The sequence below is a fragment of the Bos indicus x Bos taurus genome, chromosome 21 (assembly GCF_003369695.1).
Source record: "Bos indicus x Bos taurus breed Angus x Brahman F1 hybrid chromosome 21, Bos_hybrid_MaternalHap_v2.0, whole genome shotgun sequence".
Lineage (NCBI taxonomy): Eukaryota > Metazoa > Chordata > Mammalia > Artiodactyla > Bovidae > Bos > Bos indicus x Bos taurus.
Genome location: NC_040096.1, coordinates 57,293,875 through 57,319,294, shown reverse-complemented (window position 1 = coordinate 57,319,294; position 25,420 = coordinate 57,293,875). Strand labels below are relative to the sequence as shown.

At 51.9% G+C, this 25,420-nt stretch overlaps 1 protein-coding gene across 1 annotated transcript in view; it reads right to left on the bottom strand.

The window, feature by feature from the left end:
- Positions 1-8,895: 8,895 nt before the first annotated feature.
- Positions 8,896-25,420, bottom strand: part of RIN3 (Ras and Rab interactor 3) — a 136,400-nt gene continuing 119,875 nt past the window's right edge. Inside the window, exons 8-10 of the mRNA XM_027520982.1 lie at positions 19,433-19,564; positions 13,004-13,167; positions 8,896-10,066 (exon numbers count right to left, since the gene is read on the bottom strand). Of these exons, the coding sequence (XP_027376783.1) occupies positions 9,746-10,066; positions 13,004-13,167; positions 19,433-19,564 (617 nt within the window). The 3' untranslated portion in view covers positions 8,896-9,745. The remainder of the gene's footprint in view (positions 10,067-13,003; positions 13,168-19,432; positions 19,565-25,420) is intronic.

The window sequence follows — 25,420 nt, the reverse complement described above, 5'->3', positions numbered from 1 at the left end:
TTCCCTGTCTTTCTTTGTCCTCCCTGTAGAACAAAAATATATTTAACTATTTAACAAGTGCAGACACTTGAATGTTCACAGCTCTAGAGGTTAAAAGAGGCTTGTTCATTTTCTCAAATAAATGGCAGTTTCCTAAGTCACACTGCCTTGACTTTTTTTCCTCCTCCTGTGGTTCTTAGGTCCCCAGCAGAAGCAACTCTCCATCCCTCGGGTTAAGCCATTTTCTATTAGATTTCTGAGAAAGGTGTCCTTTCCTTGCGTGTCACAACCAGGACCAGCGTTTTGTTCCCTAGTTACATCCAAAACATGCTCTATCGTAAGAGGTACAGAAACTTTCAAAGCAAAACATGTCCACTCCCCTTCCCCCACCCCTTCAAATCCCAAATAACAGTTTGTATTCATCATTAGAATCCCCCTTTCTACATATTTACGTACCTATGTACAAAGGAAAGTCCCATGGACAGAGGAGTGTGGTAGGCTACAGGCCACGGTCGCAAAGAGTCGGACACGACTGAGCAACTTTGCTTTCACTTTCATACAAAGGATACTTTACATTTTCACTATAAAATAAAAGCAGATCCAGAAAATTCATTAAATTCATCATTTAATGAATGGTAAGATGAAATACCCTTGTAATTACAATCCAAGTCAAGAAATAGAACTTTACCAGATACATGAGTCAAGATTCTCCTGAGAAATAGAAGCAATGGATGTGTACACATATAGAGACATTTACCTGAAGGAATCAGTGGCTGTGGAGGCTTGGTAAACAGAAAATTGCAAGCTGGAGACCCAGAGGAGGAACTGCAGTCCAGGCCAAAGGCCCCCTGGCAGGATCCCTTCTTGCTCAGGGAAGGTCTTTGCACTTCTAGGACCATCACCTGTTTCGACGGGACCCACCCACATTACTATGGACTTCCCTCATAGCTTAGTTGGTAAAGAATATGCCTGCAATGCAGGAGACCCACGTTCGATTCCCTGGAGAAGGGCACGGCAACCCACTCCAGTATTCTTGCCCAGAGAATCCCATGGACAGAGGAGCCTGGCAGGCTATAGTCCATGGGGTCACAAGAGTAGGACACGACTTAGCGACTAAATCACCACCACCACCCATGTTTTAGAGGGTCATCTGCTTTGCTCTAAGTCTACTCATGTAAATGTTGACATCATCCAAAAAAATCGTTCACTACAGCATCCAGGATAATGTTTGCCTAAATATGTGGGCACTGTGGCCCAGCCAAACTGACACACGAAATTAACCATCACACTGGCCACCCTGGAAGCCCCTGCTTGTACTCCATCCCAGTCATAGCTCCTCCCTCCCAAAGTAACCACCCTCCTTGTGTTCTTTGTGCTTTTAGGACAAGTGGGCATCCCTAGACACTTTTACAGTTTTTATTCTACAGATTCTCTCATCTTTTTTTTTTTTCCCTTCCAATTTCCATTAAAAAGTCCAGGCTGGAGATCAGTGGAGTTTCTCAGTCTGGACTTCACTGATTGCATACATAAGCTGCTGCTCAGCATGTCTTTCTGATGCCCAAGTCTCTTACAAATCAGCAGCCAGATCCAGAGGATTTACATATTTCTATTGAGTTTTGATCCACTGCACTTCTTTACTGAAGCTCAAGTTGTCCATTTTTGGCTGAATGAATGAAAGTTGCTCATTTGTGTCCAACTGTTTGTAACCCCATGGACTATACAGTCCATGGACTTCTCCAGGCCAGAATACTGGAGTGGGTAGCCTTTCCCTTCTCCAGGGGATCTTCCCAACCCAGGGATCGATCCCAGGTCTCCTGCATTACAGGCAGACTCTTCACCAGCTGAGCCACCAGGGAAGTCCTGGTGAACTCCCAAGGTGGACTCCCAAGCCCTTTCAGAGGTCAAACCAGTCCATCCTAAAGGATCAGATCAGATCAGTTGCTCAGTCGTGTCCAACTCTGTGACCCCATGAATCCCAGCACGCCAGGCCTCCCTGTCCATCACCAACTCCCAGAGTTCACTGAGACTCACGTCCATCAAGTCAGTGATGCCATCCACCCATCTCATCCTCTGTCGTCCCCTTCTCCTCTGGCCCCCAATCCCTCCCAGCATCAGAGTCCTTTCCAATAAGTCAACTCTTTGCATGAGGTGGCCAAAGTACTTGAGTTTCAGCTTCAGCATCATTCCCTCCAAAGAAATCCCAGGGCTGATCTCCTTCAGAATGGACTGGTTGGATCTCCTTGCAGTCCAAGGGACTCTCAAGAGTCTTCTCCAACACCACAGTTCAAAAGCATCAATTCTTCGGTGCTCAGCCTTCTTCACAGTCCAACTCTCACATCCATACATGACCACAGGAAAAACCATAGCCTTGACTAGACAGACCTTTGTTGGCAAAGTAATGTCTCTGCTTTTGAATATGCTATCTAGGTTGGTCATAACTTTCCTTCCAAGGAGTAAGCATCTTTTAATTTCATGGCTGCAGTCACCATCTGCAGTGATTTTGGAGCCCCAAAAAATGAAGTCGACACCGTTTCCATTGTTTCCCCATCTATTTCCCATGAAGTGATGGGACTGGATGCCATGATTTTCGTTTTCTGAATGTTGAGCTTTAAGCCAACTTTTTCACTCTCCACTTTCACTTTCATCAAGAGGCTTTTGAGTTCCTCTTCACTTTCTGCCATAAGGGTGGTGTCATCTGCATATCTGAGGTTATTGATATTTCTCCCGGCAATCTTGATTCCAGCTTGTGTTTCTTCCAGTCCAGCATTTCTCATGATGTACTCTGCATAGAAGTTAAATAAGCAGGGTGACAATATACAGCCTTGACGTACTCCTTTTCCTATTTGGAATCAGTCTGTTGTTCCATGTCCAGTTCTAACTGTTGCTTCCTGACCTGCATACAGGTTTCTCAAGAGGCAGGTCAGGTGGTCTGGTATTCCCATCTCTTTCAGAATTTTCTACAGTTTATTGTGATCCACACAGTCAAAGGCTTTGGCATAGTCAATAAAGCAGAAATAGATGTTTTTCTGGAACTCTCTTGCTTTTTCCATGATCCAGCGGATGTTGGCAATTTGATCTCTGGTTCCTCTGCCTTTTCTAAAACCAGCTTGAACATCAGGAAGTTCACGGTTCACGTATTGCTGAAGTCTGGCTTGGAGAATTTTGAGCATTACTTTACTAGCGTGTGAGATGAGTGCAATTGTGCGGTAGTTTAAGCATTCTTTGGCATTGCCTTTCTTTGGGATTGGAACGAAAACTGACCTTTTCCAGTCCTGTGGCCACTGCTGAGTTTTCCAAATTTGCTGGCATATTGACTGCAGCACTTTCACAGCATCATCTTTCAGGATTTGAAATAGCTCAACTGGAATTCCATCACCTCCACTAGCTTTGTTCGTAGTGATGCTTTCTAAGGCCCACTTGACCTCACATTCCAGGATGTCTGGCTCTAGGTCAGTGATCACACCATCGTGATTATCTGGGTCGTGAATATCTTTTTTGTACAGTTCTTCTGTGTATTCTTGCCACCTCTTCTTATCTTCTTATCTCATCTTATCTTCTTATCTTCATCTTATCTTCCTCTTCATCTTCTTATCTCATCTTCACCTTATGTGACGGGCCCCGACTATTGGAAAAGAAAATGATGCTGGGAAAGATCGAAGGCAAGAGGAGAAGCAGGCGGCAGAGGATGAGATGGTTGGATAGCATCGTCAACTGAATGGATGTGACTTTGAGCAAACTCCAGGAGATAATGAAGGACAGAGGAGCCTGGCGTGCTGCAGTTCATGAGGTCACAAAGAGTTGGACACAACTGAGCAACTGAACAACATGAAAGTAGATTAGTGGTTGCAGGGAGGTAGGCAGAGGAGAATGCAGTCATGATTTAGCGACTGAACAACCCAAGCCCCTTTGACATGACGCTAAGAAACTTCCACGGCTTCCTTCCTATCTAGTGTATCAGAATGTTTCATTCTACATTTCCTGTCCCAAAGGTGGGATCAGCTATTTCTCCAGGAAACTCTGGCGTCTTTTCATGAGACATTGTCTTTCAAGACAACAGTCTAAATGCTAGGAGTGCTCACTATTACTGCCTCCAGCCCAGCGCCTCCAGTTCTGTTCTATGTGGGTGCAGAATTTCCAGACTCGCTGTGCTGCCAACCAGGGCCATTCAAAGACCTGACCAGCCACCCCTTTGGCCTCACCTCCCACTACTCTTTGCTTCAGGCTTTATGTACACCCGATCTTTTAATGACCGGTGACTCTGCATACAGCATGCTCCTATTTCATTTTCTGTGATTTTTCACTTTCTTCCATCTTCCTTGTCAAAAACTGTCAAGAGTCAGAGATTTTACCCCATGTGCACGTTAACAAGGTCACCTGCCACCCTGTCATACGTGCTGGTAGAAGGTCTGAAGCTCCTGGGACCACCACCAGGGACTTCATAACCTCAGCACACAGGTACGCGTGCTTCACATTTGCGGCTCCCCTGGCCTGCCGAGTGCCCTGAGGGGCACGCGGAGCTGGGCCCTGGTAGATGCTCTGCACACAGTGCGTCTGGATCAGGCTGAGAAACATCCGGCTTAGGAATAAGGTTGTGAGCAGACCTGTCCCACTTTGGCCCTGTCGGAGGAGACACGTTCTTCCAAAGTGAGAGACACTAGTTTATTATCTTGGTCAGGAAAAAAAAAAAAATTGCCCTCTTTCCAGGAGGAAGCAACTGTATCCTCCAAGGCTAGTCAAATACTCTTTTTTAAAAATATTATTTTGTTGTTGTTATTGCACTGTGTTCAGTTCCAGCCAGATCGTTAATCTTTCCTGTGCCATGCGAGATCCTTACTTGCAGCATGTGTGATATAGTCCCCTGACCAGGGCTCGAACCCAGGCTCCCTGCATTGGGAGCTCAGAGGCTTAGCCACTGGGCCACCAGGGAAGTCCCAAGCCAAACATTCCTAAGATAGTCTGGAATAGAAGCTGTCAATGAGTCTTCACCAGACATGCAAGGGCACCGTGGAGAGTTCCAGAAATCTTCAGGGGTTCTTCGATTCCCTTCTGCTCTAGGCCAACTCTGCATTCTTCAAGACCCACCTCAGGCATCCTCGTTGGCAGGAAGCCATCTGCTTCCTCCAGGTGGGTGACATGCCCTCCACTCCCTCAGGCACATCCTGTGCTGCCTGCTCTCATTGAACCAAAATGACGCAGAGCTGCCCCCAGGAGTGCATTCACCTGGACTCCCTGTAGACCAGTGGTCCCCAACCTTTTTGGCACCAGGAACCAGTTTAATGGGAGACAATTTTTCCATGGAGCGGGGATAGGGAGGATGGTTGGGATGGTTTGGGGATGACTCAAGGGCACTACATTTATTGCATGCTTTGTTTCTAATCTAATGCCACCACTGATCTGACAGCAGGTACTGTCAGATCACAGCCCGGAGGTTGAGGACCCCTGCTATAGACCATATGACGATGTGGAAAAGGTGTCCCTTTCTCCAGGTGGACACGGTCCTGTGCCAGGTGACAAGTGAAGCCCAGCCTGGGTTTCAGCTCCCCGGTCCCCTCAGCCATGGAACCTTGGCTATGAACAACTTCCTTGCCCTTATGTCTAACTCTGAATTTATTTCCCTCTACCAAAAGATCTGAGGCTTTGCCTGTCTGCTCCCACCTGAGAGCTGGTGTGATCCCTGAGACAAGCCTGGGAGATGGGGGAAGAATCCTTCTTATTTTAAGAATAGGGATACTGAGGCCAAAGATGTGAAGCATCTCGCTGAGGGCTCAGAGCTGGCCTGGGACCCAGGTCTCCTGACAACCAACTGAGGTTCCTCCTGCCTTCCAGCTGAACTTTCCAACTTTGAAGCCAGATTTGAGTTCCCTTTTGGCTTAAGGTTGTGTCAGCTGCAAAGAGATGTTTCCTGGAAGGGCATTCCTAGGAAACCTCTGTCTTCCAGCAAATAGCGTGACAACTGGGGTTGAGGCAACCCATGGCCACTGTGAGTCAGAACTTTCCTCCCCAGAGCCAGGCTCCATATGACCTTCCTGCGAAGGGAGGGCCTGGTTCCTGCCCAGCTGCTCCCTGCTTTCCAGGCCAGATGACTCTGCAGAGCAGGAGGTGGCCAGTTCTTGGATTCAGGCCAGCTGAGTGCTCGCAGAGTGCCCACAGAGTGCCCACATCTGCAAACTGGCGAAATGATCTGTGGGGGGAGGGGAGGGGGGGCGCATCTCCTCTGCACCCACAAGACCCTCTCGGCCTCTCTCTTTCCCTCCCCCACTTAGGGCCCCCGCTTCTCTCTGCCCACTTCCTCTGCAGGCTGCTCCCTTGTTCCCCAGCGGAAACCTGCTCCTAACTAGGGGAACGCAGTCTTTTGAGGCCATGATGGGCCAGGTGTCTGCAGGGCGGGTTTGGGACTGCTCATGACAGGCAAGGCTTTGCACCTAGCTGTCACTGCTAGGATCTGGGGACAGAGGAGCTGTAGGGCCTGGCCATGTCCTGGTCTCTGCAGATGTTCTCATAGCTTATCTCAACACCACTGGCCCAGGGGAGAGGCCAGTAAAAGCAGAGGGAGGGAGCCAGCTGGCCAAGAGCACAGGACACGATCGCCAGGGATGAGACAATGCCCAGCCCCTGTTCTATGCCACAGCCTGTGACCCATCACCCTCCAACACACTGATTCCTTGGGGCCCGTGGAGGAGCCAGGTCACTTCACTTGCATATTGGACCTCTGGGTCAAGTCAGCCCTGTGATGCTCACCATGGCGTCAGGCAAGCTCAGGAGTGGATTTGGCAGGTGAGGCTCATCTGACTTTGGTTTTCTACAAACAGGTCACTTGGGGTGCCGTGTGGGGTAAAGAGAGCCCTGAATTTGGGGGTAGTTCAGCTCTGAGTTCAAACCTCACTCTGGCCTCTAACCAGCTGCGTGACCTTGGGCAAGTCACCCTGTTGTTATGGGCTAGACTGTGTCCCCTCCAAGTTCATGTGTTGAAGCCCTAAGCCACATCTCAGAATGTGCCCGCATTTGGGAGACAGGGCCTTAAAGGGTTACTAAAGGTAACGTGAGGTCACACAGCTGTGCCCTGCTCCAAATAGGACCTGCGTTCTTATAAGAAGAGATTAGGGGTGCTCAGGCCCAGAAAGAAGGCTGTGTGGGCAGGCAGCTGTCTGCAAGCCAAGGAGAAATCAGCCCTGATTCGGGACTTCAGGCTCCAGAACGGTGAGAAAATAAATGCTGTTTAAGCTGGCCCATCAGTGGTATTTTTGTCAAGGTCACCGGAGCAGACCAATTCTCCCCGTTTCTTTGAGCCTTCACCTCCTCGTCCGTAAATACCTTCCACAAGAGGAGTCACTGACCAGTTCCAGGCACTCATGAGGGCTCAGCACTTGCACGGCCCTGTTTCTTGATCCTGGATCAGGCCCGCACACTCCACTGCGGACAGAGGCCTCCAGACCACAGGATCCAGGTAGCCCCACCCGTCCTGCTCTCTGGCCTGTCCTGACGGGAGGGGCCCCACGCTCGAGCACACACGCGCACACGCACACGTGGGGTTCTTACAGTGGTGCCCCTGGTCCAGGTCACTGATTGGCTCTGCCCGCCCCCTGGGAGCTGGACAGAAGATCCCCCTGCCCCCTGCCAGGGCTGGACCGATGCCCAATCCACCCTCTGAATTCCAACCCCACCCCAAGTTTGGGCCCCACTGGCAGGAGGGTGCTTGGGTAAATGGACCTCCATCTGACCCATCCCCACCAGTCTCAGGCCTAGTGAGAGGCAGTGGGCACCCTGCCTTACAACTGGGGACCCGAGGCAGCACAGCCAGCTCAGCTTCGGGCTGTAGGGAGCATCGGAAGATTAGGAAGGGGACAATGTCTGTGCCAGGGGGTGGGCAGGGGTGTGGCAGAGGGAAGAGCAACCTGGGATCATGGCTGGCTAACCTCAGCTTCTGGGTATTTGCCTGTTTCCTCATGTCTGTTATAAAGATCCCCGGCCTGCAAAGTCCAGGGCTGGCTGGCTGCATCCTGGAGCCATCCCTGCATCTGCCACAGGGCTGGCCTGGAGCCACAGTCAGACAGATGTTTGTTGATCAGCTGAATGAGCTGGCTGCTTCCCAGCAATATAATTCAGGGAAGTCCAGCTGCCCTGCCTGTGGGCACAGCTCACTGCCATGAATGCTGGGGCTGCATGTGCACTTTGATTTGTTCTCTACTGTCTCCCAGGGCCTAGAAGAGTGCTGACATTGAACAGGCACTCAGCAAACACATATTTTTAATCAATGCTGAGGACACAGACTGGAAGGGTCCAAATCTGGTGGAGAAAGCAGAAGTATCAACAGACAGATGCAATTGGATGAGCTATCTCTTGTGACAGAGATGAGCCCACAGGGCTGGAGGACATGGACAAGGATTATCTGGCCAGCAGCCTAGGAAATTAGAGAAGGCTTTCTGGAGATGGGCTTTGAGGGATAGATAGGAGTTTGACCAGGCAAAGATTGTACAGAATGATATTGCTGTGATAGGCAGGAATGATGGACGTGTGGATGCTAGGAAGAGAGGAAATGACCAGGCTGAGGGGCAGACAGGGCCCAGGGCCCTGAGAGTATTCTATGCGCGTGTGCCAAGTCGCTTCAGTCGTGTCAGACGCTTTGTGACCCTATGGACTGAAGCCCACCAGGCTCCTCTGTCCATGGGGATTCTCCAGGCAAGAATACTGGAGTGGGTTGCCATGCCCTCATCCAGGGGATCTTCCCAACCCACGGATTGGACTCGTGTTTTTCTCCTGCACTGGCCGGTTTTTTGCCACTAGTGCCACCTGAGAAACCTACAGATTCTGTCAAAAAAAATAGGGTGCTCAGTGGAAAGGAGGTGCTTTTCTGAACCCTACCTTGGAGGGGGATTAGGCTGCCTGAGCAGAGCTCTAGCCCTTTGAGAAAAGAAGATGCCATTTTCAAAAGGGCTTTTATTAAAACACTCCCCACACAGTGTCTCTTGCCATGAATGCCACAGTCCTGGGGTGCCCACGAAGGAGAGGGCCCTGAACAATGTCCCCTGTGGCCAAGGCTGGGCTCGTTCACGTAGCTGTGAAGCTGGCCTCGCTCGGAGGTCCCAGTGTACACCTGGCTGCTTCCGGAGGGGCTGGGAAGCTACCAGCAGCACGGAGAGTGCTGATGGCTGAAGGCTGGCTCTGAGGCAGGGGTGAGGGGCCTGTCTCCTCACGCACCCTGAGATGCTCCTGAGATGCTGGGCGGGTCCAAAACATTCCAGCTCCATGGGGGCGGGGCAGCTGTGGCCAGGCCACTCCTCCTGAGGACGGTCCCGGGGAAAGGCTGGGGATCAGGCTGGGGATCCGGGTGGGCAGGGGGTGGGGGCGCGGGGCAGACGGACTGGCCTGATGGGCTGTGTGTGAACAGGGGCCGAGCTTGGGCTCTGTGTGCTGCAGGGGGCTGGAGGGTCCTTTCTCTTTCTGAGTTTCCATTTCCCTTTCTGCCTAATGAAGGACGTGGCCTCTCCTGACTCCCGCCCTTCTACTGGGAGCACGCCGGGGCCATGCCACGGTGGCCGAGGTGCGCTCAGTAGGCTGCAAGCACGGGGCAACGTGTGGGCATCCCTATTGGGAGTGTGTGTTTGAGTGCGCACGCGCATGTGTCTGTGCATGTGCATGTGTGAGTGGGTGCGTGTGCATGTGTGAGTGGGTACGTCTGAGTGTGAGTGTGGGGGTCGAGGGTGCGGGCCGGTCTGCCAGTGTCCCCGCCTGGGTGGACACTGCCATCGGAGGGGCCGTGGCTCCAGGCTCACAGGAAGTTGGGCTCCCGCACCACGAGGCAGGGCGGGCCTCCGCTGCCCCCGCCGCCGTCCAGGGGCCGGTACACGAAGTGGAAGTCGCGCTTGGGCTCGCTCCGCAGCAGGTAGCCCTTGATGCGGTGTGGCAGCGCCTCGTCGGCCAGCTGGAAGGTGCGGCCGTCCACCAGCACGAAGAGCCGGTAGTCCTGGGGCTGCACCACCTCGAACTTCTCCGCGCATTGGGCGCACAGCGCCTCGGCCAGCGTGTCCGCCCGCGACGCCAGTGTCCGCGACTGCTGCTCCGGCTCCAGATACGACACGCAGATGAAGTCCTGCAAGGCAAGACGGAGGGGGTCATGGTTACCCACGGGGCCAAGCCCACGTCCTGTCTCACCCCTGCCCCGATGCTGGGAGCCTGGACAGGAGAAGCTGCGTGGCCTTGTCCTCTTTGGGTCCCCCGATTCCTCTCCATAGACAGCGGATGGATGGCAGGAGGGGTCGTGAGGCTGGCCGTCGGGGTACCGGCGGCTGACCCTGCTGCGTGACCTCAGGCAAAGACCCTCCTTCTCTGAGCCTCAGCTCTCACTAGGTCAGTCGCTTGGTCTGGACACAAGGAGTGAGCGCGCCCCCTGGTGGCCAGTCCACGGGCTTGCTGTCATTGAAAAAATCTATTTTTCACTTTCTCTTCTTCCAGGAGTCCCCCTGCATTCCAGGCACTCTGCTGGGCACACGGGGCAGCATAAATAAAATCAAAGATTCAGACCCACCCCAGAATTCCATGGCTCAGCTGGAGCAGCTAAGGCAGGCTGAACAGTTCAGGCCCTAGGGCTGGAGGGGCCTGGGGATGGGAGGGTGGTGTTCCCAGGAGGAGCAGGCTGGCAGGGAAGGGCGGGGGAGAAGACTTGGGGGAAAGAGATGGGGAGTGTTTGCAGAAAACAGCACACTCACACCTGAGTCCACCAGAGACCGTGGAAGGAGTCCCTGCCTGGCTTTGAATCTGCTCCCACTCACTGTGTGACCTTGACTTCTCTGGGTCTCCATTTCCACTACTGTTAACTGGGGATAAAAGCAGTCCTTTCTCTGTGCCTGGGGGTGGAGCACAGAAAACTAGCTCAGAGCCTAGAAGATTCCCCTTTCTCCCAAGGGCCCAGAGGGCGGGCAGGAAGTGTGTGTGCGGGGGAAGGATGGTGACAGCACAGCGGTCTCCTGATGCCGCCTAGTTCAGAATGGAGATAATTAATGACTACAGAGTGGTGCCAGGCTCTGTGTCAATAGTCCCTGGGATCATTTCTTTTTTTTCTTCCTGGGAGGGGAAAGCCCAGCCCGCTTCCCTGGGTCTCAGTGGCTGCCTATGCTCTCCTCAGCCACCATCAGGCCTCCCCCAGAGTCCTTGACATCCGATGACTCTCAGGCTCTGGGCTTTCTCTCCTGAGGGTAGGGATTTAGTGTGTGCGGTGCAGAGGACACTGGGAAGGGGGCGGACAGCGGTGCTGTCCTCAGACCCCAGAAACGGTGCTGATAAGTCTCATCCCAAGCCTCTTCCTGAGCTTTGCCTCCTTAGTGGCACGCACTGGTGCTCAGCACTGGGAATCCACGAGGTAGAAGCAAGAAGGAAGGAATGAGAGGGTCACCCTTGGACCAAGGGCGCTCACATTCCAAGAGTTGGTGGAGGGGCAGCTGTCCCAGAAGGCGGGAGGGAATGCTGGTGTGCTGCAGCTGCACTCGCCAACTTATGCTGGCTCATACCAGTTTGAGAAAGCCAACTGTGTACATCTCTTCCCAACTCCAAGTTCCACGATGCCAAGTTAGTAGCTTGGAATCAGCCACAGTGGCAGTATTTATAGTAATACCATGGAAATTGACAGAAGCAAAGATCAGAGCCTTTTTTTTTCTTTCTCCCCAGAGAACCAGTTACTAAACATTATCAAGACACCATTGATTAGAGGAGGAGGGACATCAGCTTGGCTGATGTTAGAACATGTACTGGGGAGGCAGAGCTCAAATGGGCCAGAGCCCCCCCTGGGCTGACAGGAAAACTGCGTCCCAGAGAGAGTTAGACACGGCTTGGGATCACACAGCAAGCTAGTACAGAGCTGGATCCATACTGTGAGCCTCTTGCCTCCCAGGCCTGGGATCTCCCAGTTATAGAAAGGGCATGTGGAAAGCAGCCAGGCATGGGATTCAGGTCCAGTGTGCCCTAGATGCCAGGGAAGTGAGTCTGGAGACCTACTCACAGCTCTGGACTGTGAAGCTTGATTCACTGTCCCAACTCCTGCCATTGTGCATACTCCCCAGTCCCACTCTGTCCCAGGCCCTGAGACATGTGAGCAATAGGGCCTGCTCTCTCAGGGTTACAGCTTTATACACAGATGGTTACAGTACAGGGTGTATGTGCTGCAACAGAAGCAGCAGCAGCAGGAAGCACTTCTAACCCATGCCATAGGGAGTGGGGAGGGGGCAGGCGGGGGGGGGGTGGCAGGGAAGGCTTTTCAGAGGAGGGGCTGTTGGAGAAACTGAGGCTGGGCAGTGGCAGCTGGTGAGGAAGGGGAGATGGACCAGCATGAGCTGAGAGGCTAAGCCCTAGGGAGTCGAGCTCAGCGTGCTCATAGCTGTTCTGATGCATGAGTTTGAGTAGGCTCCAGGAGTTGGTGATGGACAGGGAAGCCTGACATGCTGCAGTCCATGGGGTCACAAAGAGTCAGGCATGACTGATTGACTGAACTGAAATGAACTGATCTGATGCAGCCTTGGAGGTGTGGGATAACGGGATGGGTGGGGCAGGAGTCTGGCCACCAGTGACTTTTGAACACTGAGTCTGTACAGACAGAAGTGAGGAAGGATGGGTGGGTGGGTTGGAGGTGGGCAGGCTGTGGGCAGGCTAGGGGCAGGGGGACCCTTCGCAGCTGCTGCATTTGTCTGGGCACCAAGTGGCAAGGCTGCAGATCAGCTCCTGGGCTTTTTAACTGGGACAAACCACTGGTCCCATCTCCGGCCCTAACAGCCTGCTCGGACATCACAGACTCTGAGGAATGCTGGGTGAAGGTCTCCTTCTTCCTAGCTCTATCTTGTGTGCCCAACTGAAACGCCGATGCTCGCTGGTACCTTTCTCTTCTCCAGCCCTCAACTTCTCATCCCCAGCCCCTAACCCGGCGCACAATGGCAGGCTGGGGGCTCAGTGCCATTGCTCCTGAACTGGCAGGCAGTAGGGATGGTCTGGGAGCAAGGTACCCCCGCCCCCGCCCCCCCACCCTCTCGGTCCCAGGCCGCACCTGCACGGAGGAGCGGGAGGCCCGAGCCTTGTTGAGCGTGCGCCGGCGCTCCCAGCGGTGGATCGAGTCCTGCACCTCCACGCTCAGCTGCCGGGTCACCGTGATCTTGTCGTAGTTCTTGATGTGCTCCAGGGCCCCGTAGGTGGTGGTCAGATAGTAGGAACCTGCAGGAGGCAAGGGTGTGGAGGCGGAGCCTGAACCACCGCCTCCACCCACACGCAACCGGAGGGAGCTGGTCCCGGCTTGGTCCGCCCCGCCCACCTCTGTAAGCCCCACCCACCGCCGCTGGCCCGAGGCGCCTGCGGCCAGGTGGTTTGGTCACTTGCTGAGACTCAGACCCGCAGAATCAAAAGATTCCTCGAGTCCAGCCCTGAGCTGTACGGCTCTGCTCAAAGCTTGTCATTGGCTCCCCTTTAGGACGCAACTCTTGCTTATTTTACTCTTGCCTGGAAAATCCCGTGGACGGAGGAGCCTGGTGGGCTGCAATCCATGGGGTCGCTAAGAGTCGGACACAACTGAGCGACTTCACTTTCACTTTTCACTTTCATGCATTGGAGAAGGAAATGGCAACCCACTCCAGTATTCTTGCCTGGAGAATCCCAGGGACGGGGGAGCCTGGTGGGCTGCCGTCTATGAGGTCACACAGAGTCGGACACGACTGAAGTGACTTAGCAGCAGTCCTTGCTTATTTTTAAACTGATGCTTTAAAGTGAGTTTTTAGTTTTAAAATGTAAAGATACTCAAGAAACTAACAGCCATGGATGTCTTTAGAGTGGGGAAAGCAGTGCCTTGGAGACATGGGTGGGCAGGAGACCTTTCTCTGTAGGTGTCATATACATTTTATTTAAAAAAAAAAACTTAAAAAATATGTGGAGAAAATGTTAATTATGTTTATATGATGACACACAACTTTTAATAATTTAAAGAAAGTTAAAAATTTGCATCCTTCATTTCTCCGTTTCTTTTTATTTTAATTCATACATATTCCTAATACCTAATGTTTCCTAAGGTAATTTAATTTTTGAAATATGTCGTGCATGTGTGCTAAGCTGCTTCAGTCATGTCCGACTCTGTAACCTTATAGGGACTGTAGGCTGCCAGGCTCCTGTGTCCGTAGAATTCTCCAGGCAAGAATAATGGAGTAGGTGGCTATTCCCTCCTCCAGGGAATCCGCCAGACCCAAGGACTGAACATTACAGAGCAGAGCAGTGATTTTTGACATGAGGGTCATCTGCCAGTGAGCCACCCAAATCTCATCTTCTTTTTCTTCCTAATTAATTGCTGGCTCAGAGGGTAAATGGTCTACCTGCAATGCAGGAGACCCAGGTTCGATCCCTGGGTTGGGAAGATCCCTTGGAGAAAGAAATGGCAACCCACTCCAATACTCTTGCCTGGAAAATCCCATGGACAGAGGAGCCTGGTGGGCTACAGTCCACGGGGTCACAAAGAGTCGGACACGACTGAGCGACATCACTTTCACTTTCTTTCTACTTGTTTGGGGTAAGTAACACAACTAAAATGCTCACTTCCCAGAATCTCTTTCAGTTTGAGGTACAGGACAAGAGACCCCATTCTGGCTGCTACACAGATATAAGTGGAAGTCCCTGGGTGGGGCTTCCAGGAAAGCCTTTAGTAAGGGACAGACTTAGTTGATACATCTTGTCAGATTTTGGTTTGTCTCCTCCCTTCCTCCTGTCTGGAACACAGAGGTGAGCCCGGAGGCACAGGAGCTGTTTTGTGATCAGAGGTGATAGTCACAAAGACAAAGGTTCACATCCTAAAGAACAATGGAAAGAGCTGGGTCTACAATTTCTTGATGGCAGGGATTAAAAACTGCCATCATTATCAATTGCTTACCCCAGGACTTCTTTTTCTCATTCAGATCATTTATTCAGAGCGCTGTTAGTGAAATTTGGGCTGTCTCATCTGTGTGATATTGCGACATGAAAAGTCACATACATTCTAAGGAGACCCCACAGAATTGAGAAACCTTCAACAGTACAGAGTCACAGATTACAAAATTAATACAAATAATCCCCCCAATTTGGCAGGAAACACCTATAATATGAGGAGACCCGGAATGGAAGGGGTCTTGCTTTTCAATAAGGCAGTTACAAATGGAAACAAAACCAAACAAAACCAACCCCAGGACTTCTTGATGCAAGAGACAAACCAGTCCCTTACTCTGATTTAAACCATTATTAGGTACGTAGTGAGTTATTTGTAGCCCAAAGCATTCCTAACTGCTACACTGGATGAAGCTGCCTACATATTGCTACAAATTCCACAACCAATATGTGAAAAGTTCATAGCCTGCCTGGGGTGAGTAGGGGATGAGATAAAGGGGTTTGTGGCCACAGGATCACTCGCCCTTTCATGGCAATACAGGAAGGAGACAGTTTTTGAAATAGGTGTCAAGGCCAGGGCTTCCATGGTGGCTCAGCAGTAAAGCATCCGCCTGCCAATGCAGGAGATGTAGGTTTGATCCCTGGGTGGGAAAGAGTCTCTGGAGAAAGAAATGGCAACGCACTCTAGTATTCCTGCCTGGGAAATCCCATGGGCAGAGGAGCCTGGAGGGCTACAGTCCATGGGGTCACAAAGAGTCGGACACAACTTAGCAACTCAACAACAACAAAAACAATATCAAGGCCAACACGGAACTTGGCTTAGCATCCCTTATCAGAGAAGGGCTAGTAGACCTCCCATGGGCCTCCTATTCCAGCCCAGCTCAAAGCCTGTGTGTTCCAGGAAGACTTGCCTGCTGCCTCCAGCCCTTGCTGGCCAAGAGTCCCAGTCCTCTAGCTGGCATTCCCCACGGTTGTGTTTCCCGTGGTGATCACATCCCCCTGGCTGGGAAGGGGCGACTGGCTGTAGTGCACTGACTGCGAATGTTCAGATTTGGGGCCACAGAGCAGGGTCCGGTCTCAGCCTTCAGCAGGCAGTCCTGTGTTTCAGGTGAATTAGTGTTCTCTGTGCTTCCATTTCCTCATCCACAAATCCCATCAAATGCAGTGAAAAGAAAGGAACACACGTAAAGTGCAGTGCTCAGTAACACATGGTGGTTAGGTGACCTAAGGGAGGTGCTCCGGAGGTTCCCCACCTTCTTGGGCAAAGGGATGAACTCTAGCCCTGCCAGCACACTCCTGCTTGCTCACCACCTGCTTTTCCACAGCCTCCTGGCTCTCCTAGACCACTAATCTTGGACTTGGGGTCCTCTGCAGTTCCCACCATGACCACTAGGTGGCAGGTGACTCTGCACGTGAGTTTTGGAGCTGGGCAGTTCTCTTTAGGGAGAGTGTGCTACTGATGGAAAAAGCTCATTGCCTCTCTTAAGATATTATTAGCTCAGCATGGCCAGCTGTCAGCCAATGTGCAGAGGGGATGTGGGTAAAGGAATCTATGAGGGTGCTTCTGGGAGAGTTTGTATTTTGAGCTGACTCCAGCCAGGTTCCTAGCAGCTGCATGGGTCTCCCATCAGTCCTGTAATTGCCCAGAGTGATGGACGCTGCAGAGAGGGTGGGAGGGAAGAAAGGGGCCAGGGTTCCATCGGCCCAGTGTCCAAGTACTCTCTACTTCGTACAGGAAGTCCCTGATCTCTCACTGTCTAAAAGCCTGCTACAAGAAAGTGGGACTCTGTTTCTGGTTTTTGCCAAATTACAGCATGTGAAACCAGTTGGAAGAACATGAAGGTCTTACAGGTTTCTGATGAGTTCAGATCTGTCTGTTCAGCCTGTGAAATACAGGAAGGCGGAAGCCCGTTCCACCTCTCCTCCTGCCCCCATCTGCTTCTGCAGAAGGGTGGAGTGCCCAGATGGTCTGAAAACCCCAAATCTAGTCCCATGCCATCTCTTTCCCAAGCCACAGAAGTAGCTTGCCTGAGATCTCCAGCCAATCAGAGGCAGAACTGGGACCAAAATCCAGCCTCCAAACTGTTCTTTTCTATACTCTGTGTTAGTTCTCCTCTTGTATGTGTGTGCATGTGTGTGTGTGTGTGTGTGTGTGTGAGCTTAGTTGCTCAGTCGTGTCCAACTCTTTGCAACCCTTTGGATTGTAGCCTGCCAGGCTCCTCTGTCCATTTGATTTTCCAGGAATTTTCCAAGAATACTAGAGTGGGTTGCCATGCCCTCCTCCAGAGGATCTTCCCAACCCAGGTCTCCTATGTCTCCTGCATTATAGGCAGATTCTTTACCCCTGAGCCATATGGAGTAATTGAAGTTCTCAAGAGTAGGGACTTCCTGGAGCCTGCTCCTAGTTCGGGCATGTCTGACTCTGCAGAGCACCAGGGGTGGGGATATGCCATCAGGGATTGAACCCGGGCCTTTGGCAGAGAGAGCGTGGTGTCCTAACCACTGGACCACCAGGGAATTCCCAGGCAAGTCCCTCTTTTTACTGAACTTCAGAGGCTTCGATGATGTGCAGCACCCTTTGGGCCACCACCCGGTGAAGACAGGAGAGTAAAGCTGGGGAAACTCAGGAACCTCCCCCCACATCCCCTGGTGCTCTGTTGCCTGCTCTGGGGCCCAGATACATCTAGATGGAAGTCATTCCATCAAGACTGGCAGACTTGGGTTACCCATTCTGGAGGCCCCCAAATTGTCCTTCTGCCAGAGTCCAGCACCTGTAAGGCTGGGCTGTCCTAGATGCAGAGCCTCCCACTCTGGCTTTGGGAGTAGGAACAGAGAGAGGGGCAAGGGGGCACACACGCCCCCCAGTCTACTTCCTGCCATTTCTCCTTCCAGCAAACACCCCATAGAACTCCTTAGAAATTTCCCCATGGTGCCAGAGGTGGGGCAGGGGGCCCTGACTCTTAAGTCTGTAAAGGAGTAGTGTGCAGGGTATCCAGGCAGTGTTTTGGGTCAGAAACTGTGAAACGTTTAAGATCTTTGTGTATTTATTTGTATTTGGCTTGTCTCAAAAATACTTCATGTCGCTGAATATATAAAATAGGTAGGCAACAAGGATTTATTGTATATCACAGGGAACTTTAGTCAATATCCTGTAATAGCCTATAATGGAAAATAATCTGAAAAAATAATACATAAAACTGAACGACTTTGCTGTACACCTGAAACTAACAAGACATTGTAAATCAACTATCAGATCAGATCAGATCAGATCAACTATACTGCAGTTAAAAAAAAAACAAACTTAATGAAGCCCCCAAACAGACTAGCTCTCCTGACCACAGGATTTCAGCTTTCCCACCCGAACCCCTTGTGGGTTTCAGGAAGAGAAAGAAGGTATCCTAGGAGGTTATGGCACAATTGAGGTGGGAGGGTTCATGTCCATAAGTAGAGGGTAGTTGGATCAAGGATGTCTCTGGCCTGGCCCTACTGTGTGCCACCATGCCTGGCGTGGAGCCCTGCTTGGCAGCGAAGATTGAGGCTCTGGATGGAGCAGGGGTCACTGTGGCCAGGGCATGGCTGACCACTGCCAGGGAACTGGCCGGCCAGGGCTCAGACCCAGTGCAGAGCCCCAGAGCCCTGCCCCATCCTTCCACTCTGCAAAGGGCTTTCCCTGCCATTGTCTTTAAGACCCCCACAACAGTCCATGGGGCTGGGCCAATCTTCAGTGGCTTTACACGCTCCCCTGAGCTGCCAAGAACTCACAGGACTAGATATGTCATACTGTCACCCCAGAGACCAACACAGACTAAAAAGGCAAACAGATGCAAAGAGGGCCAGCTTATCTCAAGAACCACAAAGCCCAAAGGGGCCACTGGGGCCTGAGAGTCTCTCCACGCTTTGGGGGTGATGTCTCAGAGGGCGGCTTGGGGCTCCCTTGGATCTGCTATCTGGGCTGGCTGCCCCTCAGGGATTCTTGGTGGAGGGGTGGCTGAGGCTAAGTGGGTGGAAGGAAGCGGTGGGAAGGAGGAAAGGGAAGGGAAAGTGAGGGTGGGACGAATTACGCTCCCACCCTCGTCCTCCAGGAGAGTTCATGGCCTCTTGTCACAGCATCACTTTCTTCCTGCCAGAACTGGATGAGTGGAAGCCTGTGAGTTCCCAGGGCCAGCCTTAAGAACTTGACCATCATTCCCTTATTGTTTATACTGCCAGCAACGGCTGTTCCCTGTGCGAAGATGGCCTTCTGTCCTTCTTTATCTGACTGGTGTTTATCCTTCAGTGTTCAGCTCAGACATCACCTCCTCCAGGAAGCCTTCTCTGATTGCACAGACTAAGTACCGTGCTCTGGTACCCTCAGGGCCTCCCTTGACAAGCCTCGATGATGAGGTCTCTTTACTGGCGCAGCTCCCCTGCTAGTCTGTGAGCTCCCCCGGGACCGGGAATGTGTTAGGTATCGTGTCATGCCCCAGGAATCTGGTATGCAGGAGGTTTGGGTTGAGCTGCCCAGCGAGCCCCTGGTGTGGCTGGGTCAGGGGTGGGCGAGAGGCCCCGGGGGTCCAGAGATGGGTCTGGCACAGTGACTCACCCTCCCCCAGCTGCAGGGCGGGATCCATGAGCTCCATCATGTATTCCACGTTGAGAAGCATCTCTGTGAGGTTGCTGCGGGCCAGGACGTACATGAGCACCGGCAGGAAGTCGTCTGCCCCATAGGGCTTCCCTGGGAGAGGAAGGAGGCGGAAGGTGGTGAGTGCGAGGCTCTCCTTGGGAGCTGCTCCCTGCCCAGGGCAAGGATCAGTGGTTTGCTGGGTGGGTGGGTGATGGTCACCCCAGAAGAGGAACCTTTGTGTTTTCTCCTGACTGTCAGGACACGGGGCAAGCCTAGATCAGCCTAGTCAGAAGGCCTGAGACACAGTCTGGGTTTCGGAAGAAGGAACCGAGAAAGGCGCCCTCCACTGGGTGGGCAAGACCAGCCCCTTCCCCTCTGCCAGCTCTTCCCCTCTGCCATCCTCATTCAAGTTCACGTCACACTTCATGGACCCACCCAGGAGCAGCTGTCTGTCTCAGGTCTTCTGGGAAGGCTCCCTGTCTCTGTGACCACACGTCTCCCCTGCAAAAGCGAAGCCCTCCCTCCACCAGATGCCACGAGGCCTGAAGCTCCCCCTCCAACCTGCATTCTTTGGGGCTATGTGGTCAGTCATGTCTGACTCTTTCATGGACAGTAGCCTGCCAGGCTCTTCTGTCCAAGGGATTTTCCAGGCAAGAATACTGGAATGGGTTTCCATTTCCTCCTCCAAGCAATCATCCTGATGCAGGGATCGAACCTGAGCCTCTATGGCAGTTTAGCACCGGACCTGGATCCAAGTCCCAGGGTTAGCACTCACCCGCTCGCTCACTTGTGACTCTCAAGTGAGCCCAAGCTCAACCTCGCCGCGCCTCAGTTTCCTTAACTATAAAATGGGGATAACAACAGCATCTGTGCCTCATGTGGGTGGTTGTGATGTTTCAGTAATAAGACAGAATGTTATTGCTGTCGTTTAGTCACTCAGTCCTGTCCGACTCTTCGCAACCCCATGGACTGTAGCCCTCCAGGCTCCTCTGTCCCAGGGATTTTCCAGGCAAGAATACTAGAATGGGTTGCCATTTCCTTCTCCAAGGAATCATCCTGACTCAGGGATCGAACCTGAGCCTCTCTGGCAGTTCCTGCATTGGCAGGTGGATCCTTTTACCGCTTAGCCACCTCTGTGGGAAGCCCCTCTTTTGGGTTAAGCAGTACCCTTTCCTGAGGGTTTCTTCTAAAACATAAATACCTCTGAAAGGAATAATCCATCACTCCTGCTTTGTGTAGGCGGGGCGGGGGAGGGCGGCGCTTCCCTGGTGGCTCAGGTGGTAAAGAATCTGCCTGCAGTGCGGAAGACCCAGGTTTGATCCCTGGGTCAGGAAGATCCCCTGGAGAAGGGAATGGCTACCCACTCCAGTATTATTGCCTGGGAAATCCCATGGACAGAGGAGTCTGGAGGGCTATCGTCTATGGGGTCGCAGAGTCGGACACAACTGAATGGTCAGGGTGTGGTGGCCTTGAAAGGTGCTTTCTCGGAGCGACTGACTCACACACACACACACACACACACACTTTGTGGAAAGTGTTCCTGGGCTCAGAGCTCCTGACATGCCTTGGGGAAGGAGCGAGGTGGAGGTGGGCCTAACAAGATGCCCTGAGGGCCTGTCATGGTTTTTGAGAGACTGAAATTAGAAAGAGAATACAAGAGTACTTCAGTACCCACAGGGTGCAGTGGAAAAGTGAGCTATTCTTGGCACCTCTGTTCTGCTTTCTGAGGTGGCCTCAGTTTTTCTACCCGTAAAATGAACTGGTTGGTGGAGTTGGTAACACGCAGCACTGAAAAGCAGAGTCAGACTCGGGGCAGGAATCTCACTCCTTACCAGCTGTGTGACCTTGAGCTAATTGCCCTACCCCTCTGAGCCTGCATTACTGGCCCAATGTGAACTCACACAGACAGCATGACATCCTATGAGGTTTTGGTGAGAATTCTATGAAATGAATCACAGCGGACTGCCCCGACACCACCTCCACGGAAATGCCCACTAAGGAAGAACACTGTTCCTCTTTTTCCAGCTCTGTGTTCGGAGGCTCTCTGATCACATCTTTCAAGATTCCCGTGTCTCTGCACACAGGATCAGTCAGTTTTGGAGAAAGTCTTTCTTTCATAACCTTTCTGAGCCTGAGACACAACTTTAGAATTCCAGGGGACATAGTACTTTGTGCCAGGAGTTGGTTTTCATGTTGATAATTTAATTATTAGAATGCTCGGAACACGGGAGATTCTTTTCTTGTTTGATTTATGAATTAGGGAACAAGGTGGGTCTGGCAACACGGATGTGAAACAGTCCTGTGCCCTTTGGAATTCACCTATAACTCATGCTGACCGAAATTTTACTCTGCCTCCAAGAATATCATTTTTTTTTTTCTTGGTATTGTATTATTGGGTTGGCCACAAGATGGTAGGGAAACACCCGAACGAACTTATTGGCCAACCCAATGATAACTCGCCAAACACAATAATCAGGAAAGCTTATTTGCTTTTGAGCAGTGGTTCTCAACCAGGGAGATTCTGCCCTTTGGGGCCACTTGGCAATGTCTGGCATTGTTTTTGCTACTGGCGTACAGGCCAGGGATGCTGCTAAAAACCCTACAGGGCACAGAACAGCCCTCCATAGAAAGGAATTACTCAGTCCCCAAAGGTCGGCAGCGCCAAGGTGAGAAAACCCGCTTGAGAGGACAGCGACATTCAGCCAGGACTGTCCAGCTCCGGCCCGAGGTCTGAGGACTTAAGAGAGAAGGGGGAGGAACCCTCCGGACTGCGGCCCCGGGCTTTGCCCTTTTCTCCTTGTCCCCACGCTCTTCTTGAGAATCTCGGCTGACCCTCAGGAAGGGCTCTGGGGCCCATCTCCTTGGTTCCCATGATTTTGTGTTCAGCCACTCCACTGCACGGGACTCCTTAGACCTCGTATCTGTCTGTCCCTCCAACTATCCATGAGCAACTTCCTCTCTGTCTCCCCAATGCACAGAGCAACGAGAGGCAGGGTGTGTGCAGGAGATGGTGCTGGGTAAGTGTGAATGAATGAATGCTGAGCTCCCAGCCAGACTTCAGAGCCCGAGCCTGGCGCCGACTCAGACGGGCCTCTGCACAGACTCTAGGAGTCCTTCCCGCACCAGGGGGAACTCAGGATGACATTCCGCCACCCACTGCCACACTCTGAAGAACACCCTACTGTGCTGAATTGCAGCTGAACGCTACGGGCGCTTTCAATGACCTGCGCCTTCACACACGGTTCCCTCTGCCTGGGCCGCCCTCCCTTCCTTTCCCTCACTAACTTCTTGTCCTCCCACATCCTCAATAGATGGTCCCTGCTCCAGTGCCCAGACCCTTGACTGTTTCAGAGCCTGCCCTTCTTGTAAGCTGTGAGCTCCCTGAAGGCAGGGATGGAGGCTGTGTGAGCTTAGGCAGATCACTTAACCTCTCTGAGCCTCTGCCCCATCACGGCCTTTCCAGTCTCTAGCACGGGGCTTGGAATCTAGGACACCGACAGTGCGCTGGCCCCACGTGTCCTCCCACCAGGCCCCACTCTGTTCTCCCACAGCTGGGGTCATGGTCGAGGTTACTAGGATCCATTATTATGGCCTTAGACAGTGGTGTGCTGGGAATGCTTAACAAGGGGTTCTCCAAAGAAAAAAGCTCTGCTTTGCAGGATTTGCCAATTTTCATGGCATAAAGATTTCCCCAGTGGCCAACTTCAAGCTACCAACATGAACATGGAGCAGGGAAGAGACGCACATGACTAGCTTCCATGAGATGGTTCGTGCCATCACCGACTTAGCACACCAATAGCTTTGGATTCAAGTCCAACCTCATTATTAGGAAACGGAGGGTCAGGGATACAGAAATTTGCTCCAAGTCCCACGGTTGGTCAGTAGAATCTGGGTCTCTCTTCTTTGATGTAGTAAGAAATAACCACACAGGCTCCCTGACCTGAGAGCTCCTTGTGGACAAACACAACTTTTAAGCATCATTTAAAGGCACTGGCTCCCAGCCAATATCCTGGAGATAGTTAGTGCTGCATTCTCCTTCCTAAAAGCCTGGAGCCCAAGGCTTTGGGCTCGGGGCTCAGCCCTGTACACAGCGGGGCCTCAAGCGGTAGGACTGAGATCCCGGGGGCACGGTTGTAAAACAACTGGCCTGTGATGAGAACATCTGTCTCGCGTGGATCACAGATCAGTCCATCAAGCTGTGCCTCTGAAAGGGCCGCTGGGCTGCAGCCTGCATTTCCTGCTAATTCTGGCTTTCTTTTTTGCCAAAGACACATCTGTTTTCCATCTGTAGATGTTGCGGGGCACTGATTGCATTTTGAAGAGCTGGCTGGGGGTCTTAGGCATGTTTTCATCGGCCGGGAGACTTTGTAGAAGAGCTCTGACAAAAACACGTTGAAGTTGCACACCTGGGTCACACAAGCCATGAGGACTAGAAGGCCCCCGTCTCAGCTACTTAAGCAGCTGTGCTTTCTGGGGTCATGCCCTCTGAGCCTCACTTTTCTTATCTGCAAACCAGAGATATTAATAATAACAAAACTTAGTCTGTGACTCAGAGCCCTGATGACATCGAATGAGTGGCTGGATTAAAGACAAAGTTTTGTCTTCTAGGAAGCATTTTCTAAAACAGGAGTTGGCAAATTTTTTTCTGTAAAGGGCTGTGCATGCTAAGTCGCTTCAGTCGTGTCCAACTCTTTGTGACCCTCTGGACTGTAGCCCGCCAGGCTCCTCTGCCCATGGGATTTTCCAGGCAAGAATACTGGAGCGGGTTGCCATTTCCTTCTCCAGGGGATGTTCCCCGCCCAGGGATTAAACCTGAGTCTCTTACATCTCCTGCGTTGGTGGGCGGGTTCTTTACCACTAGTACCACCTGTGAAGCCCTGTACAGGGCTGGACAGTAGATATTTTAGTTCTACTATTTTAGTGGGCCAGATGGCAGCAGAGAGTGAGATGGTTAGATAGCAACACCGACACAATGGGCACGAATTTGAGCCAAGGAGATATTCTTCACCAGGAGATAGTGAAGGACAAGGAAGCCTGGTGTGCTGCAGTCCACAGGGTTGCAAAGAGTCGGACGCAACTGAGCAACTGAACTGAACAACAACAAGCACATGGTCTCTGTCCCAACTATCCGACTCAGCCATTGTATAGAAAGTAGCCAGAGATGCTACGTGAATGAATGGGCGTGGCTGCTTCAATACCAATTTATCTACAAAGCCAGGTGGTGGGCCAGAGTTGGCCTGCAGACCCCGATCAAGAGGAAAGAATACATCACCTTATCATAACTGCCCCTCGAAATGTGTTGACTGGGCTCTTATGGAAAGTGAGTGGCTGTGCAACAATCCTGGGGCAGCTCATGACTGTGACCTGCTTTGGCCCTAACCCTCCAGTACCATTCCCACTTGAAGCCACTTCGTTCCTCCAGGAGGTTTTAACCCAAGACCCTCACTCCCCACCAATTAGGTTCAGTGCCCTTATAACGGGTTTGCTGGCCCTGTCATTGCAGAAAATGGAAAAACAAATACACACTAACTCAGAGAGGCCTCCCCTGATGACCCAACCCAGAACAGCAAACTCCTTCACACTCCCCAGACCCTGGAGCCTATTTTATTCATTCACATAGCCTGTTTCAGCACTGATGGCATATTTCCAAGGAAACAGGAAGCACTGGTTCCTTGTTTATTATCTGTTTCTTCCCACTAGAATGAAAGCTTTATGAGGGCAGGGACATATTGTGCTCCCTATGTATATCCAATGCCTCAACAGTGTGTGAGCGCTCAGCTGTGTCCGACTCTCTGCGACCCCATAGACTGTAGCCTGCCAGGCTCCTCTGTCCATGTTAATTTCCCAGGCAATAATCCTGGAGTGGGTTGCCACTTCCTACTCCAGGGGATCCTCCAGACCCAGAGACGGGACCTGGGTCTCTTGTGTCTCCTGCATTAGTAGGTGGATTCTTTACCACTGGACCAT